General features: G+C 42.2%; 1 protein-coding gene and 1 long non-coding RNA gene across 2 annotated transcripts; both read left to right on the top strand.

Moving 5' to 3' along the window:
• Window positions 1-452: 452 nt before the first annotated feature.
• Window positions 453-800, top strand: LOC134176875 (uncharacterized). The gene is made up of 3 exons (XR_009969389.1): window positions 453-550; window positions 603-704; window positions 765-800. It is a non-coding gene; the product is annotated as an uncharacterized LOC134176875 (long non-coding RNA).
• A 104-nt stretch (window positions 801-904) lies between these two features.
• On the top strand, window positions 905-15,249 carry LOC134177613 (uncharacterized). The gene is made up of 17 exons (XM_062644389.1): window positions 905-955; window positions 1,013-1,111; window positions 2,358-2,459; window positions 2,524-2,619; window positions 2,672-2,773; window positions 2,834-2,869; window positions 2,932-3,024; window positions 3,082-3,180; window positions 8,086-8,187; window positions 8,306-8,398; window positions 8,461-8,559; window positions 11,655-11,717; window positions 11,779-12,420; window positions 12,485-12,673; window positions 12,747-13,683; window positions 14,799-15,064; window positions 15,130-15,249. Exons 1-16 carry the CDS (start codon window positions 905-907, stop codon window positions 15,029-15,031), a joined length of 3,036 nt encoding a protein of 1,011 aa, XP_062500373.1. The 3' UTR covers window positions 15,032-15,064; window positions 15,130-15,249.
• The last annotated feature ends 4,108 nt before the right edge of the window (window positions 15,250-19,357 follow it).

Below are 19,357 nucleotides of genomic sequence, written 5' to 3'. Positions count from 1 at the left end.
ATCCAGTTGAACTTATGACCCAAAGGTCCCGGATGTTTCCATTTTTCAAATGAAACTGCAGACGCTACACACACACACACACACACACACACACACACACACACACACACACACAATTAGTCAATGTAGAAGACTTAATTTATTGATTTATTATGTGTTGCCAAACATAAGGTTATTTGTCAATTTGATTTTATGATTATTTTGGGATAATGAAATGCTGCAGACTTAACGTTTGTGAAATTATGTTGTGATAGTTTTACTGACTAATTACAATTCTATGTGTTACAGTATGGGAAGAGACCTTTTGATTTGGCTATGAGGAATGGTCACTTGTCTACAGCTGGTCGGTTGGTGTTGGCAGGTGAAAGAGTTGAAGATCTTACAGTTGAGGTGTGTGACAGTCAGTTGTATTGAGAGAATGAAATGAATGTGTGTGAGTGTGTGGTGTGTGTAGACTCTTCCTCTCGTGTTCCATTGGGCATGTAAGAGCAAGAGAGTTGATGTTGCAAGAAATATTGTGGAACATCACGGAACAGAATGGAAGGACGACGTAGGGATTTGTCAACTTGTTGTGATTGTGTCATTGAGTAGTGTGTGAACAGGATGGTCGTGATGCATTGGATATTGTGGCTGTTTATGACAACGTGGACATTGCTGACATCATCCTGAAGAGAAGACTGGCACACGGCAATGATGTGGAAACGGTACTGTTTGTCTTCCTGAGCATACTTTGCATGTTGTGTTGTTGATTTTCTGTGTTTCAGACTGTTTTTATGTCAATGAAAGATGTTGCAGTGGAGGTTTGTGTGTGTCAGTTGTGTGTTGAGAGAAATAAGGAAGTGTGACTGTATGGATTGTGTAGACTCGATGTGTCGTGTTCCACTGGGCACACAAGAACAGTAGAATGGATGTGATAAGAAAGATTGTGGAGCATGGAACAGAAGTGAAGGACGACGTGAGAAATAAAATTTGTCAATCATTTGTATGACTTGTTATTGTATTGATGATGCAGTTTGGACGAACTTTACTTCACTATTCTGCTCATCATGGCAACTGTGATGTGGTTGATGTTCTCTTGAGCAACGAGGCATATGCTGATGCTTCAGACAAGGTACAGTAAGTGTAGCAACATTCAAATATTCTATAGAAATATTCTACACCAAATGACGGCAGTACTGTACAGTTGTCACACTTTACAGACAAATCATGGAGGTTTGATGTGTAGAGCCTGTTGAAAGACAAACATACAGTTTCATTGTGCGTTATGAATTTCAGTGTTATTAAGCATCACATCATGCTGTTATGTCATGTGCAGCTCTATATTTAAGTGAATCTTTGAACAAGATGTTAAGCTGCTTGCATTTCTATGACGAGTAGAATGGAATGTAAATGTAGTAAAACAGCAGATCTACATGTGTGTTGAGATGTAATAAGGTGGACAGGGCTTGGTGTACTTTCTGATTTTATAGGAATTTCTTGCATCAGTTTAAGTTTGTTCAAAAGATTTTTGTGATGAAACAGAGACAGATCACACACACACACACACACACACACACACACACACACACACACACACACACACACACACACACACACACACACACACACACACACACACACACACACACACACACACACACACACACACACACACACACACACACACACACACCACACAAAAAATGGACAAATGTTAAGCCCTCCACGTCTCTTGACGTCAACCTTGAGGTCAGTTGCGGAGATAGCTTCGCTTGCCTCTAGAGACAGTGCCTCCATGTGCTACGTGGAGTCTTGGGGCTAACGCTACAATCCACCTGAAGCTTGGCCAGAGTCATCCAGTGGCACTGACAATGGTGCAGCTCTGGGACTGGACACCAAGGCCCACACGTACCCGTCTGCTGTTCGAAGTTGCTGCCAAGCCAGCGGTCTTGTCCACCCCAGTCAACGACCAGGTACTCATTTATACTCCTGAGTATAGAGAAGCAAGTGTGGGTGAGTTTCTTGCTCAAAGAAACTGCGACAGTGTCGCCTCCACCAGGATTGAACCTTTAACCCTCATCACAGAATACAAGATCTCGGGTGTCATCATCTACGCTCTACCATCTGCTCTACCGCATCCCACAACACACACACACACACACACACACACACACACACACACACACACACACACACACACACACACTTAGTCAATGTACAAGACTTAATTTATTGAATTATTTTGTGTTGCCAAACATAAGTTTTTTGTCAATTTGATTTTATGATTATTTTGCGATAATGAAATGCTGCAGACTTAACGTTTGTGAAATTATGTTGTGATAGTTTTACTGACTTGGTACAATTTCTATATGTTACAGGATGGGAAGAGACCTTTTGATTTGGCTATGAGGAATGGTCGCTTGTCTACAGCTGGTCGGTTGGTGTTGGCAGGTGAAAGAGTTGAAGATCTTACAGTTGAGGTGTGTGACAGTCAGTTGTGTTGAGAGAATGAAATGAATGTGTGTGAGTGTGTGGTGTGTGTAGACTCTTCCTCTTGTGTTCCATTGGGCATGTAAGAACAAGAGAGTTGATGTTGCAAGAAATATTGTGGAACATCACGGAACAGAATGGAAGGACGACGTAGGGATTTGTCAACTTGTTGTGATTGTGTCATTGAGTAGTGTGTGAACAGGATGGTCGTGATGCATTGGATATTGTGGCTGTTTATGACAACGTGGACATTGCTGACATCATCCTGAAGCGAAGACTGTCACATGGCAATGATGTGGAAACGGTACTGTTTGTCTCCCTGAGCATACTTTGCATGTTGTGTTGTTGATTTTCTGTGTTTCAGACTGTTTCTATGTCAATGGAAGATGTTGCAGTGGAGGTTTGTGTGTGTCAGTTGTGTGTTGAGAGAAATAAGGAAGTGTGACTGTATGGATTGTGTAGACTCGATGTGTCGTGTTCCACTGGGCACACAAGAACAGTAGAGTGGATGTGATAAGAAAGATTGTGGAGCAGGGAACAGAAGTGAAGGACGACGTGAGAAATAGAATTTGTCAATCATTTGTATGACTTGTTATTGTATTGTTGATGCAGTTTGGACGAACTTTACTTCACTATGCTGCTCATCATGGCAACTGTGATGTGGTTGATGTTCTCTTGAGCAACAAGGCAGATGCTGATGCTTCAGACAAGGTAAGTGTAGCAACATTCAAATATTCTATAGAAATATTCTACACCAAATGACAACAGTACTGTACAGTTGTCACACTTTACAGACAAATCATGGAGGTTTGATGTGTAGAGCCTGTTGAAAGACAAACATACAGTTTGATTGTGTGTTATGAGTTTCAGTGTTATTAAGCATCACATCATGATGTTATGTCATGTGCAGCTCTATTTTTAAGTGAATGTTTCTACAAGATGTTAAGCTGCTTGCATTTCTATGACGAGTAGAATGAGATGTAAATGTAGTAAAACAGCAGATCTACATGTGTGTTGAGATGTATTAAGGTGGACAGGGCTTGGTGTACTTGCTGATTTACAACAATTTCTTACATCAATTTAAATTTGTTCAAAAGATTTTTGTTATGAAGCAGAAATAGATCACACACACACACACACACACACACACACACACACACACACACACACACACACACACACACACACACACACACACACACACACACACACACACCACACACACAAATGGATATGCCCTTTAGTACCGAAGATAGCATCCCCTGCCTATTTCTAGGTGGGGCATCCAGTGCTACTCAGTGTTTTAGGCCACGCTGACGTACCTCTAGGTGCTTGGCCAGAGCATCCAACTTTAGCGCAGCCTCGGAACTGGACCTCAATCCCACACGTACCCATCTGCTGCATGATGTTCTGCTATGCCAGCAGTATTATCCACCCCAGTCAAAGGCCAGCTACTCATTTATACTCCTGAGTCAAGATAAGCAATTGTGTGTGAGTTCCTTGTGTTAAGGGAATTATGTTTGTGCCCATTTAGTTGAACTTATGACCCACAGGTCTCGGATGTTTCCATTTCCAGACGCCACGCACACACACACACACACACACACACACACACACACACACACACACACACACACACACACACACACACAATTAGTCAATGTACAAGACTTAATTTATTGAATTATTATGTGTTGCCAAACATAAGGTTATTTGTCAATTTGATTTTATGATTATTTTGTGATAATGAAATGCTGCAGACTTACTAATGTTTGTGAAATTATGTTGTGATAGTTTTACTGACTCATTACAATTCTATGTGTTACAGGATGGGAAGAGACCTTTTGATTTGGCTATGAGGAATAGTCACTTGTCTACAGCTGGTCGGTTGGTGTTTGCAAGTAAAAGAGTTGAAGATCTTACAGTTAAGGTGTGTGATAGTCAGTTGTGTTGAGAGAATGAAATGAATGTGTGTGAGTGTGTGGTGTGTGTAGACTCGTCCTCTCGTGTTCCATTGGGCATGTAAGAGCAAGAGAGTTGATGTTGCAAGAAATATTGTGGAACATCACAGAACAGAATGGAAGGACGACGTAGGGATTTGTCAACTTGTTGTGATTGTGTCATTGAGTAATGTGTGAACAGGATGGACAAACTTTACTTCACTATGCTGCTGATCATGGCAACTGTGATGTGGTTGGTGTTCTCTTGAGCAACAAGGCAGATGCTGATGCTTCAGACAAGGTAAGTGTAGCATCATTCAAATATTCTATAGAAATATTCTACACCAAATGACAGCAGTACTGTACAGTTGTCACACTTTACGGGCAAATCATAGATCTTTAAGGTATATAAAGCATTTAAGTTAGACATAGGTATTAAGTTATTTAATAATTAAATGTTACAGAGTTACTAGTAGCACTTGTGAAGTCATGTTGTGATATTCTTACTAACTCATTACAATTGTATGTGTGATAGGATGGCAAGAAGCCTTTTGATTTTGCTGTGAGAAGAGGTCACATGTCAACTGCTAATCGGTTGTTATCAATAATGCAGTCAGTTGAAGATGTTGCATTAAAGGTGAGTAACAGTTGTCTTACAGCATAATGAGTGGATACAGTTTGGTATTTTTGTTTGTATTTCCTTTTATGGAATTGATTTGTGACATTGATTCTCTTTCTTTGATTGTTGATAATAGGATGTGTGGAAGCTGCTGCAGTGGGCATGTAGTAATGAAGTGGATGTTGCAAGAAAGATTGCAGAGAAGTTTTGTCAATCAGTGGAGAAGGAGGTGAGAGTTTTCACAATACTGTTGATTATGTGTGAAAGATGTTTTTGTGTTGTGCATGCAGTCTGGTCGCACTTTACTTCACTTTGCTGCTCAACTTGATGATCGTGAGGCAGTCGAGTGTCTGTTGGAGAAGAAGGCTGATGCAGATGCTAAAGATAAGGTAAACAATAATATGAACTTTATGGTAGGAATATTGTATCTTAAAACAGAACAAGCAGTGGAATAAAGTGTGCAGTGAAGCTTTTTGTTTGTTTGAATGTGACAGTTGTGTTTTACTAAGCAAGTTAGTTGTGCATATGACAATAACACTTCAGTGTTATCTCTTGTCATTGTTCTAATTGCTACACTGTACTGCAAGGTCACATTATACATACACTAGTCCTATCCCACCTAATGGGTGGTAGCAATCTATCTTTACAGGTCACATTTCCTCAAAGAAGGCGCACCTTCTGTGACACACGCACGCACACAGAATTGGCCTGGTGAGCTGGCTTACTCTGACTGCAGCGGGTGCAACTTGCACTCTACCAGTTGTGGCAATTAGAGGATGAAGCTAATGAAGCCGTCATATTCAACATATATGAGCATTAAATGTCTCTATCGTGAGTAAATGTGAAAGGAAAGAACAGATGTCAGTCAGAGGACCAAGATGGAAAGTTGGTAGGAATGCGGGCTTTAGCAAGCACGTTTGCCACAGAAGAGAGGGCCTTGCCATTCAGTTGTATGTATCGTTGGTAGCAGTCTGAAGACCAACGACCGAGAGTTTTGATCAGCCAATCTGGCAGGCCAGCAGCGGCTGCAGTTGTTGCTGCTCCCATCCAGAAGCTATGACGCGTAGTGGTCTTTGTTGTACCCCAATTTGTGTATCAGAGACCGAAGCATAGAGGTAAGATGCAGGGCAGTGAGAAAGGACCCGTCTGCGTGTGCAAATTGCGGTAGATCCGATTCTCTAGGACGGGCCAGGTAGTTTTTCAATGCCTTTACTGGACAGACTGAATGATGTGTCTGTCTAAGAAATAAGTTGACACCCAAGCGGAACGGGTCCATTTTAGCAGGGTCGATGTGCAGCCGATACCCATTGCCGTCGGTTGTGAGATCAGAGTGTACCAGAGTTTGGTTCTTGTCACAATTGCTGACGCTCGGAGTCGTAAATTCCGAGCACCGAAGAAAGCCAAAGAAGGCCGTGGTAAATGCGGCCCAGTACATCTGACGGTCATTGGTTGATAGGTCAAGACGTTCTTGCAGCACTGATTTTATTTGACTGATGATCTTGATAGTGATTGGAAGGCGAGGTTTTGGAGGTAATCGAAGTCCGTGCCATCTGATGCCTCGGAGGACGAGGGGAAGGCGAATAGAAGTTGCTACAGGGTCTGGCATGCCTGCAAGTTGATGATGGTGTTTGATGCCAGCCAGGTATACCTTCAGTGTCTGGTACTGCACTTCCGAAGCTGCTGACACGACAAACTCGACGAGAGATGCTCTGAGGCTGTGAACAGTGACCACTTCCTCTGTTTGCAGAACCCCGTATACCGTGACACGATTGTGTTGTAGGTGTGTCATGATGAGGCAGCGATGCTTTTGTTTAGAAAGAATGTTTCTGCTGGTCCGGGAGACCAATGGTGAGAGCTTTCGCAGGCAGTGGAGTTGGCCGTGGTGCAGCCTGATGTACCAGTTCATTAAACTTGGGCATCTGTGCGTGAGACAATGCGTCAGCAATTACATTAGATGCGTCTGGAATATGTCTAATAACGGCAGTATAGTTATTGTTTGCCGCCGTAAAAACAAGCAACGGGAAAGTGCCATAAGATTGGGGCAGTGGGATGAGCCGTGTTGCCATAAGTCGACTACGGTCTAGTTGTCATAGTGGAATAAAACCCGTTTGCCTGACCAATGCTTGCTTCACGTCAAACAGGCTACGACGACTGAATATCTGGTCTGAAGAAGTTTGAGGATGAGAGAATGAAAAATTAGAAGAACGACGACACATACACCAGCAAATGGCTCAAGGAGTAACTACAAGTCAATATGTATGCGTCATCTGTCATCGCAATTGTCATTCTTGTATTGGTTTCTATACACATGAACAAGCACACAAGCGATAGTTAAATTCTAATCAGTAGAGAAGTCGTGAAAATGTGTGTGTTTGGGGGGGGAAGCGGAGCAGATGGTAGAGCATTGGTGATGACATCCGGAATCTTGTATTATGTGATGAGTTGAAGGTTCGATCCTGGTGGAGGCGACACTGTCGCAGTTTTCTTGAGCAAGAAACTCACCCACACTTGCTTTTCTCGACTCAGGAGTATAAATGAGTACCTGGTCATTGACTGGGGTGGACAAGACCGCTGGCTTGGCAGCAACATCATGCAGCAGACAGGTACATGTGGGCCTTGGTGTCCTGTCCCAGAGCTGTGCCACTGTCAGTGCCCCTGGATGACTCTGGCCAAGCTCCAGGTGGATTGTAGCGCTAGCCCCAAGACTCCACGTAGCGAATGGAGGCCCTGTCTCTAAAGGCAGGGGAGCTATCTTCGCAACTGACCTCAAAATTGGCGTCAAGAGACGTAGAGGGCTTAACATTTGTCCATGTGTGTGTGTGCGTGCGTGTGTGTGTGTGCATGTGTGTGTGTGGGTTATTTCTCAGTGTGCATGCACAGTAGAAATATACGTATTGTAGCTGTCCTGTGTTTGTTGCACTGACCTTAGAATGCAGACTTAGGCATTTGCCACTTTTTGGTGCTTTTATTTTATTTTTAAATGTTACAGAGTTACTAACACTTGTGAAGTCATGTTGTGATATTCTTACTAACTCATTACAATTGTATGTGTGATAGGATGGCAAGAAGCCTTTTGATTTTGCTGTGATAAGAGGTCACATGTCAACAGCTAATCGGTTGTTTTCAATAATGCAGTCAGTTGAAGATGTTGCATTAGAGGTGAGTAACAGTTGTCTTACAGCATAATGAGTGGATACAGTTTGGTATTTTTGTTTGTATTTCCTTTTATGGAATTGATTTGTGACATTGATTCTCTTTCTTTGATTGTTGATTATAGAATGTGTGGAAGCTGCTGCAGTGGGCATGTAGGAATGAAGTGGATGTTGCAAGAAAGATTGCAGAGAAGTTTTGTCAATCAGTGAAAAAGGAGGTGAGAGTTTTGACAATACTGTTGATTATGTGTGAAAGATGCTTTTTGTGTTGTGCGTGCAGTCTGGTCGCACTTTACTTCACTTTGCTGCTCAACTTGGTCATTGTGAGGCAGTCGAGTTTCTGTTGGAGAAGAAGGCTGATGCAGATGCTAAAGATAAGGTAAACAATAATACAAACTGTTGTTAACATCACTCTTAATACACTACTGTGTTGTAAGCAACATGCCCGCTAGTTGCGATATCGCATAGACACAAGACAGTGTTTGCTTCAATAGGGCGTGCCAGGTTGTGAGGGATATGTGAACAGTGGGTTAATTAACCAGAGTGGTCATCTCACACACGAACTCCGACAAGTGGTGTGGTTCCAAAAGGTCACTCAGGGTGACATATATGATCAATTTGTGAGATCAGAGCATAATAGCGTTTGGTCCTTGTCACAATTGCTGGGGCTCTAAGCCATAAATTCCGAGCACCGAAGAAGGCCGTGGTAAATGCGGCCCAGTACTTCTGACGGTCGTCGGTTGATAGGTCAAGACGTTCTCGCAGCGCTGATTTCATTTGACTGATGATCTTGATAGTGATTGGAAGGCGAGGTTTTGGAGGTAATCAAAGTCCGCGGCCTTTAATGCCTCGGAGGACGAGGGGAAGGCGAATAGAAGTTGCTGCGGGGTCTGGCATGCATGCGAGTTGATGATGATGTTTGATGCCAACCAGATATACCTTCAGTGTCTGGTACTGTACTTCCGAAGCTGCTGACGCGACGAACTTGACAAGAAATGACTCTGAGGCTGGGAACAATAACCAATTCCTCTGTCTGCAGAACTCCGTATACCGTGACACGCCTGTGTTGCAGGTGTGTTCTGATGAGGCGGCGATTCTTTCGTTTAGAAAGATTGTGGCTGCTAGGAGACCAATGGTGAGAGCTTCCGCAGGCAGTGGAATTGGCCGTGGTGCCAATGCATGGAACTTGGGCATCTGTGTGCGAGACAATGCGTCAGCAATTACGTTAGAAGCACTCGGAATATGTCTAATAACGGCAGTATAGTTATTGTTTGCTGCTGTAAAAAAACAAGCAACGGACGAGTGCCATGAGATTGGAGCAGAGGGGTGAGCCGTGTTGCTATACGTCGACTACGCTCTGGTTGTCACAGTGGAATAAAACCCGCTTGCCAGACCAATGCTTACCTCACGTCAAATAGGCTATGACGACGGCAAACAATTCTTGCCATGCTATAGACTTCCCTGATTCAAGCATCTGGTGTGACTGCCAGTCACTGTGGAACCAAGCTCCACTGTAGTATGTGCCAAAATTGTGTGAACCGGATGCATCTGTGTAGAGCTCCATGTCTGCGGCGGCAGAGAGATGGACATCCAGCATCATTGCCACCCCATTCCAGGACGGAGAAAGCAATACTACCATTGGAAATCCTTCCTAGTTTTGCTGTTAATGTAGACATGGTGATGACTCAATCGGACAGATGGTGTCAGGTTGATGAGTCGTCGTAGAAAATTCAGCCGGTCTTCTTCTGAGCTGAGCAGTCTTCTGAATCTTGTTTCTAAGGTCCCATTTCATGCAGTACTTTTCAGAAGTTTCTTGATTTCTGTGTTCCCCTAGCACCACAAAAGCTACTGCATGGGCGGTTAGAGTGTTCGACACATGGAGAAACAAGCAGCCAAGGGGCGGTACGTGCATGATCTGCATGTTATGAACAACAGAGAAATGAACTACTGGCTTGCACCGTTTGTGCATGAATTTCCAGGCAAGATGGAAAGCCGTATCCACCTTCTACCATTCAGCAGATTGTAGCTGGTTTACAGCGTTCTGTGCGCGAGTATCATTCTGTTACGGGACGCGTAACCACGGTTAATTTTTGTAGAAGAACGACTCTCAGGTTAGTTTCCTCAGGTCTGCACTTGTATTGTTTGTTCTGGCTGACAGATATGTATGTAGTAGCCTAATTGTTATTACAAACACTTTTTATGTTTGCACTTTGGTTCACATCTTGATAAACCTGTAGCCACAGACAGTTATACGGCCCGATTTATTGACCAGTCAATATGTAGTCGAAGTAGGATATATCACTTATTGTAGCACCCTAGCTTCGTCGGCGCCAATCAGTGTCCAGTATTCGCTTACAATAAGTGACATTCCACTTTCTCTGCATATTGACCGGTCAATAAATTGGGCCGTATAACTGCCTGGGGCTACAGGTTTATCAGGACGTAAATTGTTTGTACAAGGATATCAACACCTGAGCTGGGCGCTACAAAGCTGGTTATAGATCTTCTGGCAAGTGTGTAAACGAATACTTCCCGCTGCACCAGCTTGTTAGCACTTGGGCTTCGCCCTCGTGCCAACTCATGGGTGGAGCGGGGTGTATTTCGTTTATACACTCGCCAGCGGTCTATAACCTCTACTTATAAGCGAATACTGGAAACTGATTGGTGCTGACGAAGCTAGGGTGCTACACATCTTAAAACAGAGCAAGCAGTGGTGTGGAGTGTGCAGTGAAGCTTTTGTTTATTTGTACTTGACAGTTATGTTTTAGTAAGCAAGTTAGTTGTGCATATGACAATAACACTTCAGTGTTATCTCTATGAGATTACCATTGTCATTGTTCTAACTGCTACACTGTACTGCGAGGTCACATTATACATACACTAGTTTTACCCGCCGTATGGGCGGTAGCAATCTATCTTTACACGCCACATTTCCTTGAAGAGAATGCACGTTTTGTGACACACGGATGCACGCACGCAGAATCAGCCCGGTGAGCCGACTTACTCCACCTGCAGCGGGCGCATCTTGCACTCTACCAGTTGTGGCAATTAGAGGATGGCGTACAGTGGCTGGCGAGCTCACGTTACATCCTATACTCAGTTAATTGAACAAACAAACTCCCGCACATTTCGTTTCAGGCCTGCAAAGTCTCGTTTTGGGCCACCGGAGGCAGTCTAGGCGAAATCCGTCTCGACTGTTCGTCTCCGACGGCCAAACTCAGCCGGCTGCCACGCTTTGCGATGATCAGAGAGCGGCGATGTGTCGATCAGCGCGTTACAGACATCTGGACATCAATGTGGACAGACAGATGGAAGTGTGGATTGGCGTATTATAGTATAGGATGTATACTTACTAAAACTCACATGAAGCATCATACTGAAATCATATTTTCTTTGATAACATTCTCTGTCTTTTTATTATTCACAAACTTTGGTATTGACCATCTTATCTTATTTGTGTGTTTATGTTGTCAGGATGGTAAGAGACCACACCAACTGACTGATGGTAAACTGAGAAGACGACTGAGGAAAGCAATAGTGAGACGTTTATGTAGTGAGATATGGTGGTATGTGTAGAATGGATGGGTTGTATTGTCAGGATGAACAGAAGTATGCTGTTCTGTATGCTGAGGGCACAGTGAGGCCAGAAATCATAAAATTGTGTTTCATTGGTAAAGAAGGAGCAGGAAAGACGACACTCATTGAGGCTCTCAAACGAGGATTGTTGAAGTGGATTTTTGCAAATGAGAATCAAGCAGATGACCCAAAATGTGAAGAGGAACGCACAATTGGTATCAACGTGATGACAGTCGATATTCCAGGAGTGGGTCGCGTGTCGGTGTGGGACTTTGCAGGTCAAGGGCAGTTCCACAAAACACACGGCCTTTTCTTTTCCTCCAACTCATTCTTCATCCTGCTAGTGAGTCTAGTGAGAGGAGAGGAAAGACAACTGTGCAGTGTTGAGGAGTTGCTAGAAGAGCTTCAGTATTGGCTCTCATTTCTCAGAGCCATTTTAGATGCAGAGTTTATACCCACAGTGTTGATAGCTGCCAGTCACATAGATTACTGTCCAGGGCGTTATGGTGTCTTGCAGCGTGTGGTCAATCGCATGTGTGAGCTGTTCAAAGGCAAGATCAACATCATTGAAGTTTGTTTTGTTCTCGATTGCAGGAGGAGCAGGTCACCTGAAATGAAAGAACTAAAGAAAGTTCTCTGTGATGTGAAGCAGCAGTTGCAGCAGGTGATTGATTATAAGAAGAAGTAGTTGAAAATATTTCCTACTGATAAAGATATTTATGTTTCAGTCTGCTCCTCTGTATTCTCGTCTTTGTCAACCAGTCGTGTCCAAGTTGCTTCCTTCTCTGCGTAAGAAACAAGAAGATCCGTTCATGGAGAAGGTAATGCTCATGGAGATGATTGAGCAGGAAGCATGTCCAGGACAAGAGAAGAAGGTTGTAGAGAAGGTAGTTGATTTTTTAGATGATTCAGGAGAGGTGAGACGACTAACAGATGTTTAGTTGTTGTACTTGTGTATGTTTGTGTAATATTGTTGTGATGTGTGTTTAGATTGCTGTTGCCGGTGATGTGGCAGCTCTCAATCCTGCATCTCTACATCATTATGCCATCGGTCCTCTCATTGCTTCTGAGGATTTCAAGTGGCACGTCAAGTCTGAAAGGAAGGATGGCACAGTAACAAGAGAAGAAGCAGAAAAGTCAATCAGTGATTTCCAGAAAGATAAGAAGATTCACATTCAACTCAATACAGATACGATTCTTGCAATGATTAAATCTCTTGGTATCTGCTTCAAAGTGGAAGGCAGAGACGACACGTACATGTTTCCAGCTCTCTTGCCTCCTAAGGATCTGTCTGTCATGTGGAAGAGAGAGGAGAGTAAGAAAGTGTATGTCGGTCGACGTCAAGTTTGCAGCAGCCAGACAACCATCTTCAGCCCGTCTGCATTTGGCATGTTTCAATCTAAAGTTTATGCGACGATAGATACAGAAGCAAGGCTGTGGAGAAATGGACTGATTGTATCACAAGGTGATTCTATTCATTGTCATGTTGAATGTTTGGTTGCCATGGTAGATCCTGTTCGTTCTGTCGACTTTGTATGTCGTGGAGGTAAGGCTACAGAGGTAAAATGCATTTGCCTGATCAACACTGTCATGTCTCTTTGGAGAGATATGTTAGACAGATACAGTCCAGGCACTGAATATGAGACTGAATATCTGAGCAGAAAGCATTTAGAGGAACACAAAGAACTGAAACAAGTTGCTGTTTATGCTGAAGAGAAAATCCAGAAAGCAGTAGCAACAGGAGAAGGAGCAAATGCTGTTGTAAAACAAGTAGTTGGTGATGATCAAGTGGTAGAAAGTCTTGGTGACCTGCTTGTCATACCAACTGAACACTCTAATGTTACTGTGACATCTGATATGAAAATGAATGTTCTAAAAGAATTAGGACTGGAAGAAACTTCTCATTTCAGTCAAAGCTACCAAGCAGGTAAATTGGTTCTTACATTTACATGAGATTGTAATGAATGCTGAATTTATTATTAAAATGCATACTTGGTTGTAATCCAATGTTCTTATTTCTATTACTTTGTTCCTAACTGATCTAGGTTTATCTCACACTAGCGAGGTGCATATTCTACACATGGGCTGCATGCAAGAGCATGCAACAGTGATAAGAAGGCATAGATAATTAATTACCATTTTATTTATCTACAGAATGATGAGTTTTGCCTTCTGAAGATTTATGATAGAGATAAACTTGAAGTTCCAGATCTAACTAAATATTATGGCCAGCAAGACTTGACTGGAAATTGACATCTGCAGTAGTCAAAGAAGTGGACAGATTCAGCTGTAGAGAGTAGAATTTTGGGAAGGAAAGCGTGTTGACGTCCTGGCTCTTTAATGGTTTTTAGTTCTAATCATTTTGTTATTAGCCTCCAAACTGCACAGCGAGTGCCATTCAGAGATTTGGTGTAAGCCTTTTAGATGTAACTAGTACTGTGAAACACTTACTGTGTATACTCATGTCATGAGAGAACATTGTCTGTGCAGCACTTAATCTGAGTTAGTTACTTATTAAAGCGCAATCAGGATGTCAGTATGAAAATGTCAATACGATTGAAGATGGGAGGGGCATATCTTTTATAGTAATTGTCTTAGCTGCGTGATACAGTGCCAGAAGAGCATGTGGCACATGAGAGAATAACCTATGTTGTAAATATGTGTGTAAATATGGGTGTCATGTCAAGGATTCTGTTCTAAAGGTGAGACAAACTACAACACACTACTCTATCAACCTTCACTGCCATTATGTGATTTGAATGAAGTTTGAAACTTTTGGAATTGTAGTGAACAGCTAACTCATCTGTTTAATTGCTGCATGACAATTTTATTGTGTCGAGCATCAAGTTTGAGTTAATGTGTATATTTTCTAATTGTGTCAATTGATTTGTATGTGAACCACTAAAGTAGACAGGTAAACCATGTTCTAGAAACAACTGAATCATTGTGTTATCCAATACAAGCTATCCATCACTGGTGTCCATACACATGCATGCTAATTCAATGTGTGTGTCTATATCACGTGATATGTTGTGTGTGTAGGAAACATGCCTGACTTTATTTCTATAAGAAATGCTGTTGCTAACCACTACAGTAGCAAGTGGTATGAGATTGGGCTGATGATATTGGAACTCACCGATGATGAGATTAGAAGAGCAACATATGACATACCTTCTCTTACTGGTAAATTACTTGCTCTCATTGAGGCAAGGAGGACGAAAGTTGGAGGAGAAAAGACAGCAGAGGACTTGTGGAGTATGGTTTGTAATAGCTGAAGAAATGGATGGTACTGTACATGAAGAAAGGAGGTGAACTTGTGTATGTGAATGTTAATAAATTGCTTGAAATTAACAAAATTTGTTGTTAATATTAGGAATACAAAATGTGAATACCAACATGTGAGAGGCAAATCTACTTCTACTTCCATCGTATCTCTTGAGACTGCATTATAGTGGACACTTTATAGTTACTAATTAACAGAAATTGCTATAAATAGAATTTAAAAAAAATTGAAATTGATAGATAAATGACACAAAGAAAAATTTTCTCGTACTCTCAAACGTTTGTTCTGGCCGGATACAATAATATTCAAAACTGCCGAGATATTTACAGTAATCTCATTTTTCTGGGTATACTCTAGATCTCCCGGATATCCGGGGTTTTCCGGAAATTGACCGAAAACATTTATCTACGATTTCTCGGTAAGCTCACCACCTAACCGTTTCGCACCCAAAAGCGTTGCCATGTGAGTCTGTCAGTGCAGTATTGGTCAGCCGACGCGCGCGATGCTCACTTCGCCTCTCGTCACATTTTGCCACGCCCTGTCACGTCTGTGCGTGCAGGTTTTGTCCGATCTCAGCTCGATCGTGCTCAACGCCGCCTTTACTAACTACAATGCGTGTGTGTTTGCTTATGGACAGACAGGCGCCAGCAAGACGTTCTCGATGATGGGATGGGAGGGAAACGCCGGGCTGATGCCGCGTAGGGTAGATGTTCCTAATTGTGGACATTCCCCGGTAATTTGAGTGTTACAAACACTCTTTCTCTGGTAACCTGCAACGGAGAGAGAAGAAAACATGTCTGCTGTACGCACCAATGTCTAAGCTTTGGAACAATACCTGTACGACTAGAATCGCACGACGTCTGCTAGCGCACTAGCAAAATATACGGGATAACGTCTGTGAACAGCTCAACCGGGGGGGGTTCCTAATTGTGGACATGTTTTTCTCCGCGACAGAAAGCGACTGGGTCTGAGTAACAGCTGGACTAGATACCTGAATGGTTGCCTCACAAGCTGCCCCTGTCAAATAGAGCATGGTAGAAGCATGGAATTCACGGTAATACCATGGTTTCCATGCTTTTGAGCATGGTAAAAGTATGGTTTTCATGGTATTACCATGAATACCATACTTTTCATGGCATGGTACAAGTATGGTTTTTATGGTACACCATGAGTTAACCTGAGTCAAAATTAAGCTTTCTTGGCATGGTGATAGCATGGATAACACGGTATACCAAAAATATCTTACTTTTCGTGGCATTGCACTTAGACATGATTGCATTTTATAGTATGTATGTATGTATGTATGTATGTATGTATGTATGTATGTATACACACACACACACACACACACACACACACACACACACACACACACACACACACACACACACACACACACACACACACACACACACACACACACACACACACAATTCTAGCTATGAAGTAGACAGTACGTTTGCTCTTTATACACACACGTGTTTTGCCTATATATATAGCTACGTACATGGCATGATACAAAATTAATTAAGAAGTGTAACATAATTAAAAATTGCTTGTCGTGTACGTGTATCAAAGATGGCAATGATCGTAATCTATGGAATACATTCTTAAATTACTGCATAATAAATTAATGCAGTTCTCGTATACTTAGTAGTATGACAGTTAGTCAAACGTCATTTCAATAGTTTTTGTGCTCATGATCTCGTGTAGTAGTATTAGTGTGTGTGTGTGTGTGTGTGTGTGTGTGTGTGTGTGTGTGTGTGTGTGTGTGTGTGTGTGTGTGTGTGAGTGTGTGTGTGTGTGTGTGTGTGTGTGTGTGTGTGTGTGTGTGTGTGTGTGTGTGTGTGTGTGTGTGTGTGTGTGTGTGTGTGTGTGTGTGTGTGTTGCTTTCAGGGTCTAAATCTGCAGACAATATTTTTGTAGCTCTGCTGGTTGGTATATATAGTTTTAGTAGCTGCTTCTCAGAGATTTGGAGCTTTGCAATTAACCTGCATTCAAATACAGTTATGCTTTATCATCAGACTTTTTTCCATACATCTAGACACGCACGTTTAGACAGTTTTTGTCGAGAATTGCAACAACGACAAGTCAAACCTGTTCAGACTATACTGGAAAATATCAATGAAATTGTGCATTTGATGATCAAGAGTCACGATCTATACTTGTCTCTTCCCTCTGAATTTCCGCAATCTTTTAGAGACCAAAAAGGAAGCCTCAGCGACTGTCTTTGCTAATTTGTCCGCCTGCATGTACACGACAGGCAGTCATAATTTCTCAAAATGGTTTGGCTGTTGAGTAACGTAGGCATATGTTTCGGTAGGAATGGTGTTCATGTACATGACTTTCTCTATCACGTCTTCTGCACTGACAATGTAAGATCTAGAAGAAAGATACAAATTATGTAAATCAACTAGTGTGCATGCAGTAAGTTAAAAACATCTGATAACAGTGATATTGTATACCTCTCGTTTGCGGGCTGTTTTTCTTGATCTTCGTTAGCATCGGCAGTCGGTCACTAGATAGCGACACCATCGTTTGAAGCTCATCCACGACTACGTACACTCCGTTGATCTGTCTAGAATAAAGGAATTTCTTTATGATTGCAATAGACGAACTGCGAAGTAGGACGACAAAGGGTTCTCTCTTGATGTGCCTCTCGTAGGTGACAGCGTAAAAGACTTCACCGTTATGTAAGATGCGAGACACTTCCTCTAGCTCTCCACAATTGGAATCTAACTCCTTTACTGCATGGTACAGGTTGCTGCTCAAAATTGCGGGCTTACATGGTGGGAAAATGTTGCAATATTTGGTTCTGAAAAATAACAGATGTGCAATATTGCGTGTACCGCACGAGTTAGCGAAAGATAGTACCTAGACTGCAAAAGTCGCGTATGCAATTTCGAATAGGGGAGGGACGTCGTCATGTCTTGAATGAATGCGTTTGACGCAGGATCGTCACACGAATCTGCTACACAATCTCTTACGTTCGCCTGCCACGTCGACATTGCTCTCACAATCTGCAATATAGGTCTGCTGTCTTGATATTGACAATGAGTATGCTCATGCAGCAGATTTCTCACCTGATGACACACGTCTCCTGTTCCGTGGCAGAACGTCTTTTTATCCATCCATTCAAATCCTCAAAATTAAAGCATGAATGGGTCCACAACGGTCCCCAGTTTGTCACTTGGTCGGAGAGGTGACAAAGATTGTGGACGTTGAGACCGCAGAAGTTCTCTCCTGCATGGATAGATCAGTGTAAAACTTATATAAATTGCAATAGCATACCTACAACAAATTATGTTGTATTACATGCAACATGCAGTATGATTGTATCGTAGCGTTCATGCAGATATCTCTATTGCCAACTACTATAGAGTTGTAAACATATTAATTAAACTATCGCAGTAATCAAACTGAGCTTCCTATAGTTAGAGATACTGTCGGTTACAAACTTAGAAAATAAACTTGTAAGCTAACTTACCATAAATGTCTCGAGCTTCCTAATAGAAGTCGTTCAAGACAACTTCCGCTCTCCTAACCATTTCTTCGCTGATCTTAGCAGCAAGAAGTAAATGCATGCCTTCAGCCAAAAGAGCAAAATTTCGCAAATATTTTGCTGGCAACATGCCTTGAAAACATGGAATGCCGTAGTACAGCAGCCAAGATCGGTACTCTGATGCTATAGATAGAAGAAAACACGCATAGTTGATCATTACGACATACTCGCATTTAGAAAAAGATGCTAAATTGATGAAGAGAATATTTTATTTGGTTTGATTATCACTTACATACTAGGATGTTACTATGTAGTTTGCAGAAATCAACATTTTTGGCAGCATTGGAATGGCAAAGTAATTGTCATCTTACCCTTCCAATTAGGTGGCCATTTACCAATTTCTCGTGGCAAACGCCGCACGAAATCTGGAGGGTGGATATTCTTTAGCCTTTTATCTACAGACTCAATCTACAGAGATAAAACAAGTTTTATAGAAATGCATAAATAAACAAACGGATAGATTGAAGTACATCTAACCTCATCTCTGATAAAATATGGACAGCCTCTGCTTGAAACATCTGTACATGTCCAACGGTGGAGTAAACTTTTTGTCACTCCCAACAGCACGCAATGCATATAGTCAATGACTGCGGCAGTGACTGGGTAAAAATCGTTTAATAAGAGAAGTGGAGAGGCCGACTTTATTCCTTTAACCTGCAAAAATTAAATAGAAGATCTTGCATGAACATCTACCTTGTCGCCATGCGAGACCTATCGTACTGTTCGACTACAAGTAACTGCATGGTGGGCGTTGCG

Source organism: Corticium candelabrum, chromosome 3 (genome assembly GCF_963422355.1).
Source record: "Corticium candelabrum chromosome 3, ooCorCand1.1, whole genome shotgun sequence".
Classification (NCBI taxonomy): domain Eukaryota; kingdom Metazoa; phylum Porifera; class Homoscleromorpha; order Homosclerophorida; family Plakinidae; genus Corticium; species Corticium candelabrum.
Note: the sequence above shows the minus strand (reverse complement) of the source record. Positions and strands in the feature narration are given on the sequence as shown.

What these genes read in the sequence shown, in the direction of transcription:
- LOC134177613 (XM_062644389.1), top strand. Translation starts at nt 905, where the DNA reads ATGGATGTGATAAGAAAGATTGTGGAGCATGGAACAGAAGTGAAGGAC. An exon ending in ATGCTGATGCTTCAGACAAG is followed by an intron (nt 1,112 to 2,357) that starts GTACAGTAAGTG and finishes TATATGTTACAG; the next exon opens with GATGGGAAGAGACCTTTTGA. An exon ending in GTCAATCAGTGAAAAAGGAG is followed by an intron (nt 8,399 to 8,460) that starts GTGAGAGTTTTG and finishes TTGTGCGTGCAG; the next exon opens with TCTGGTCGCACTTTACTTCA.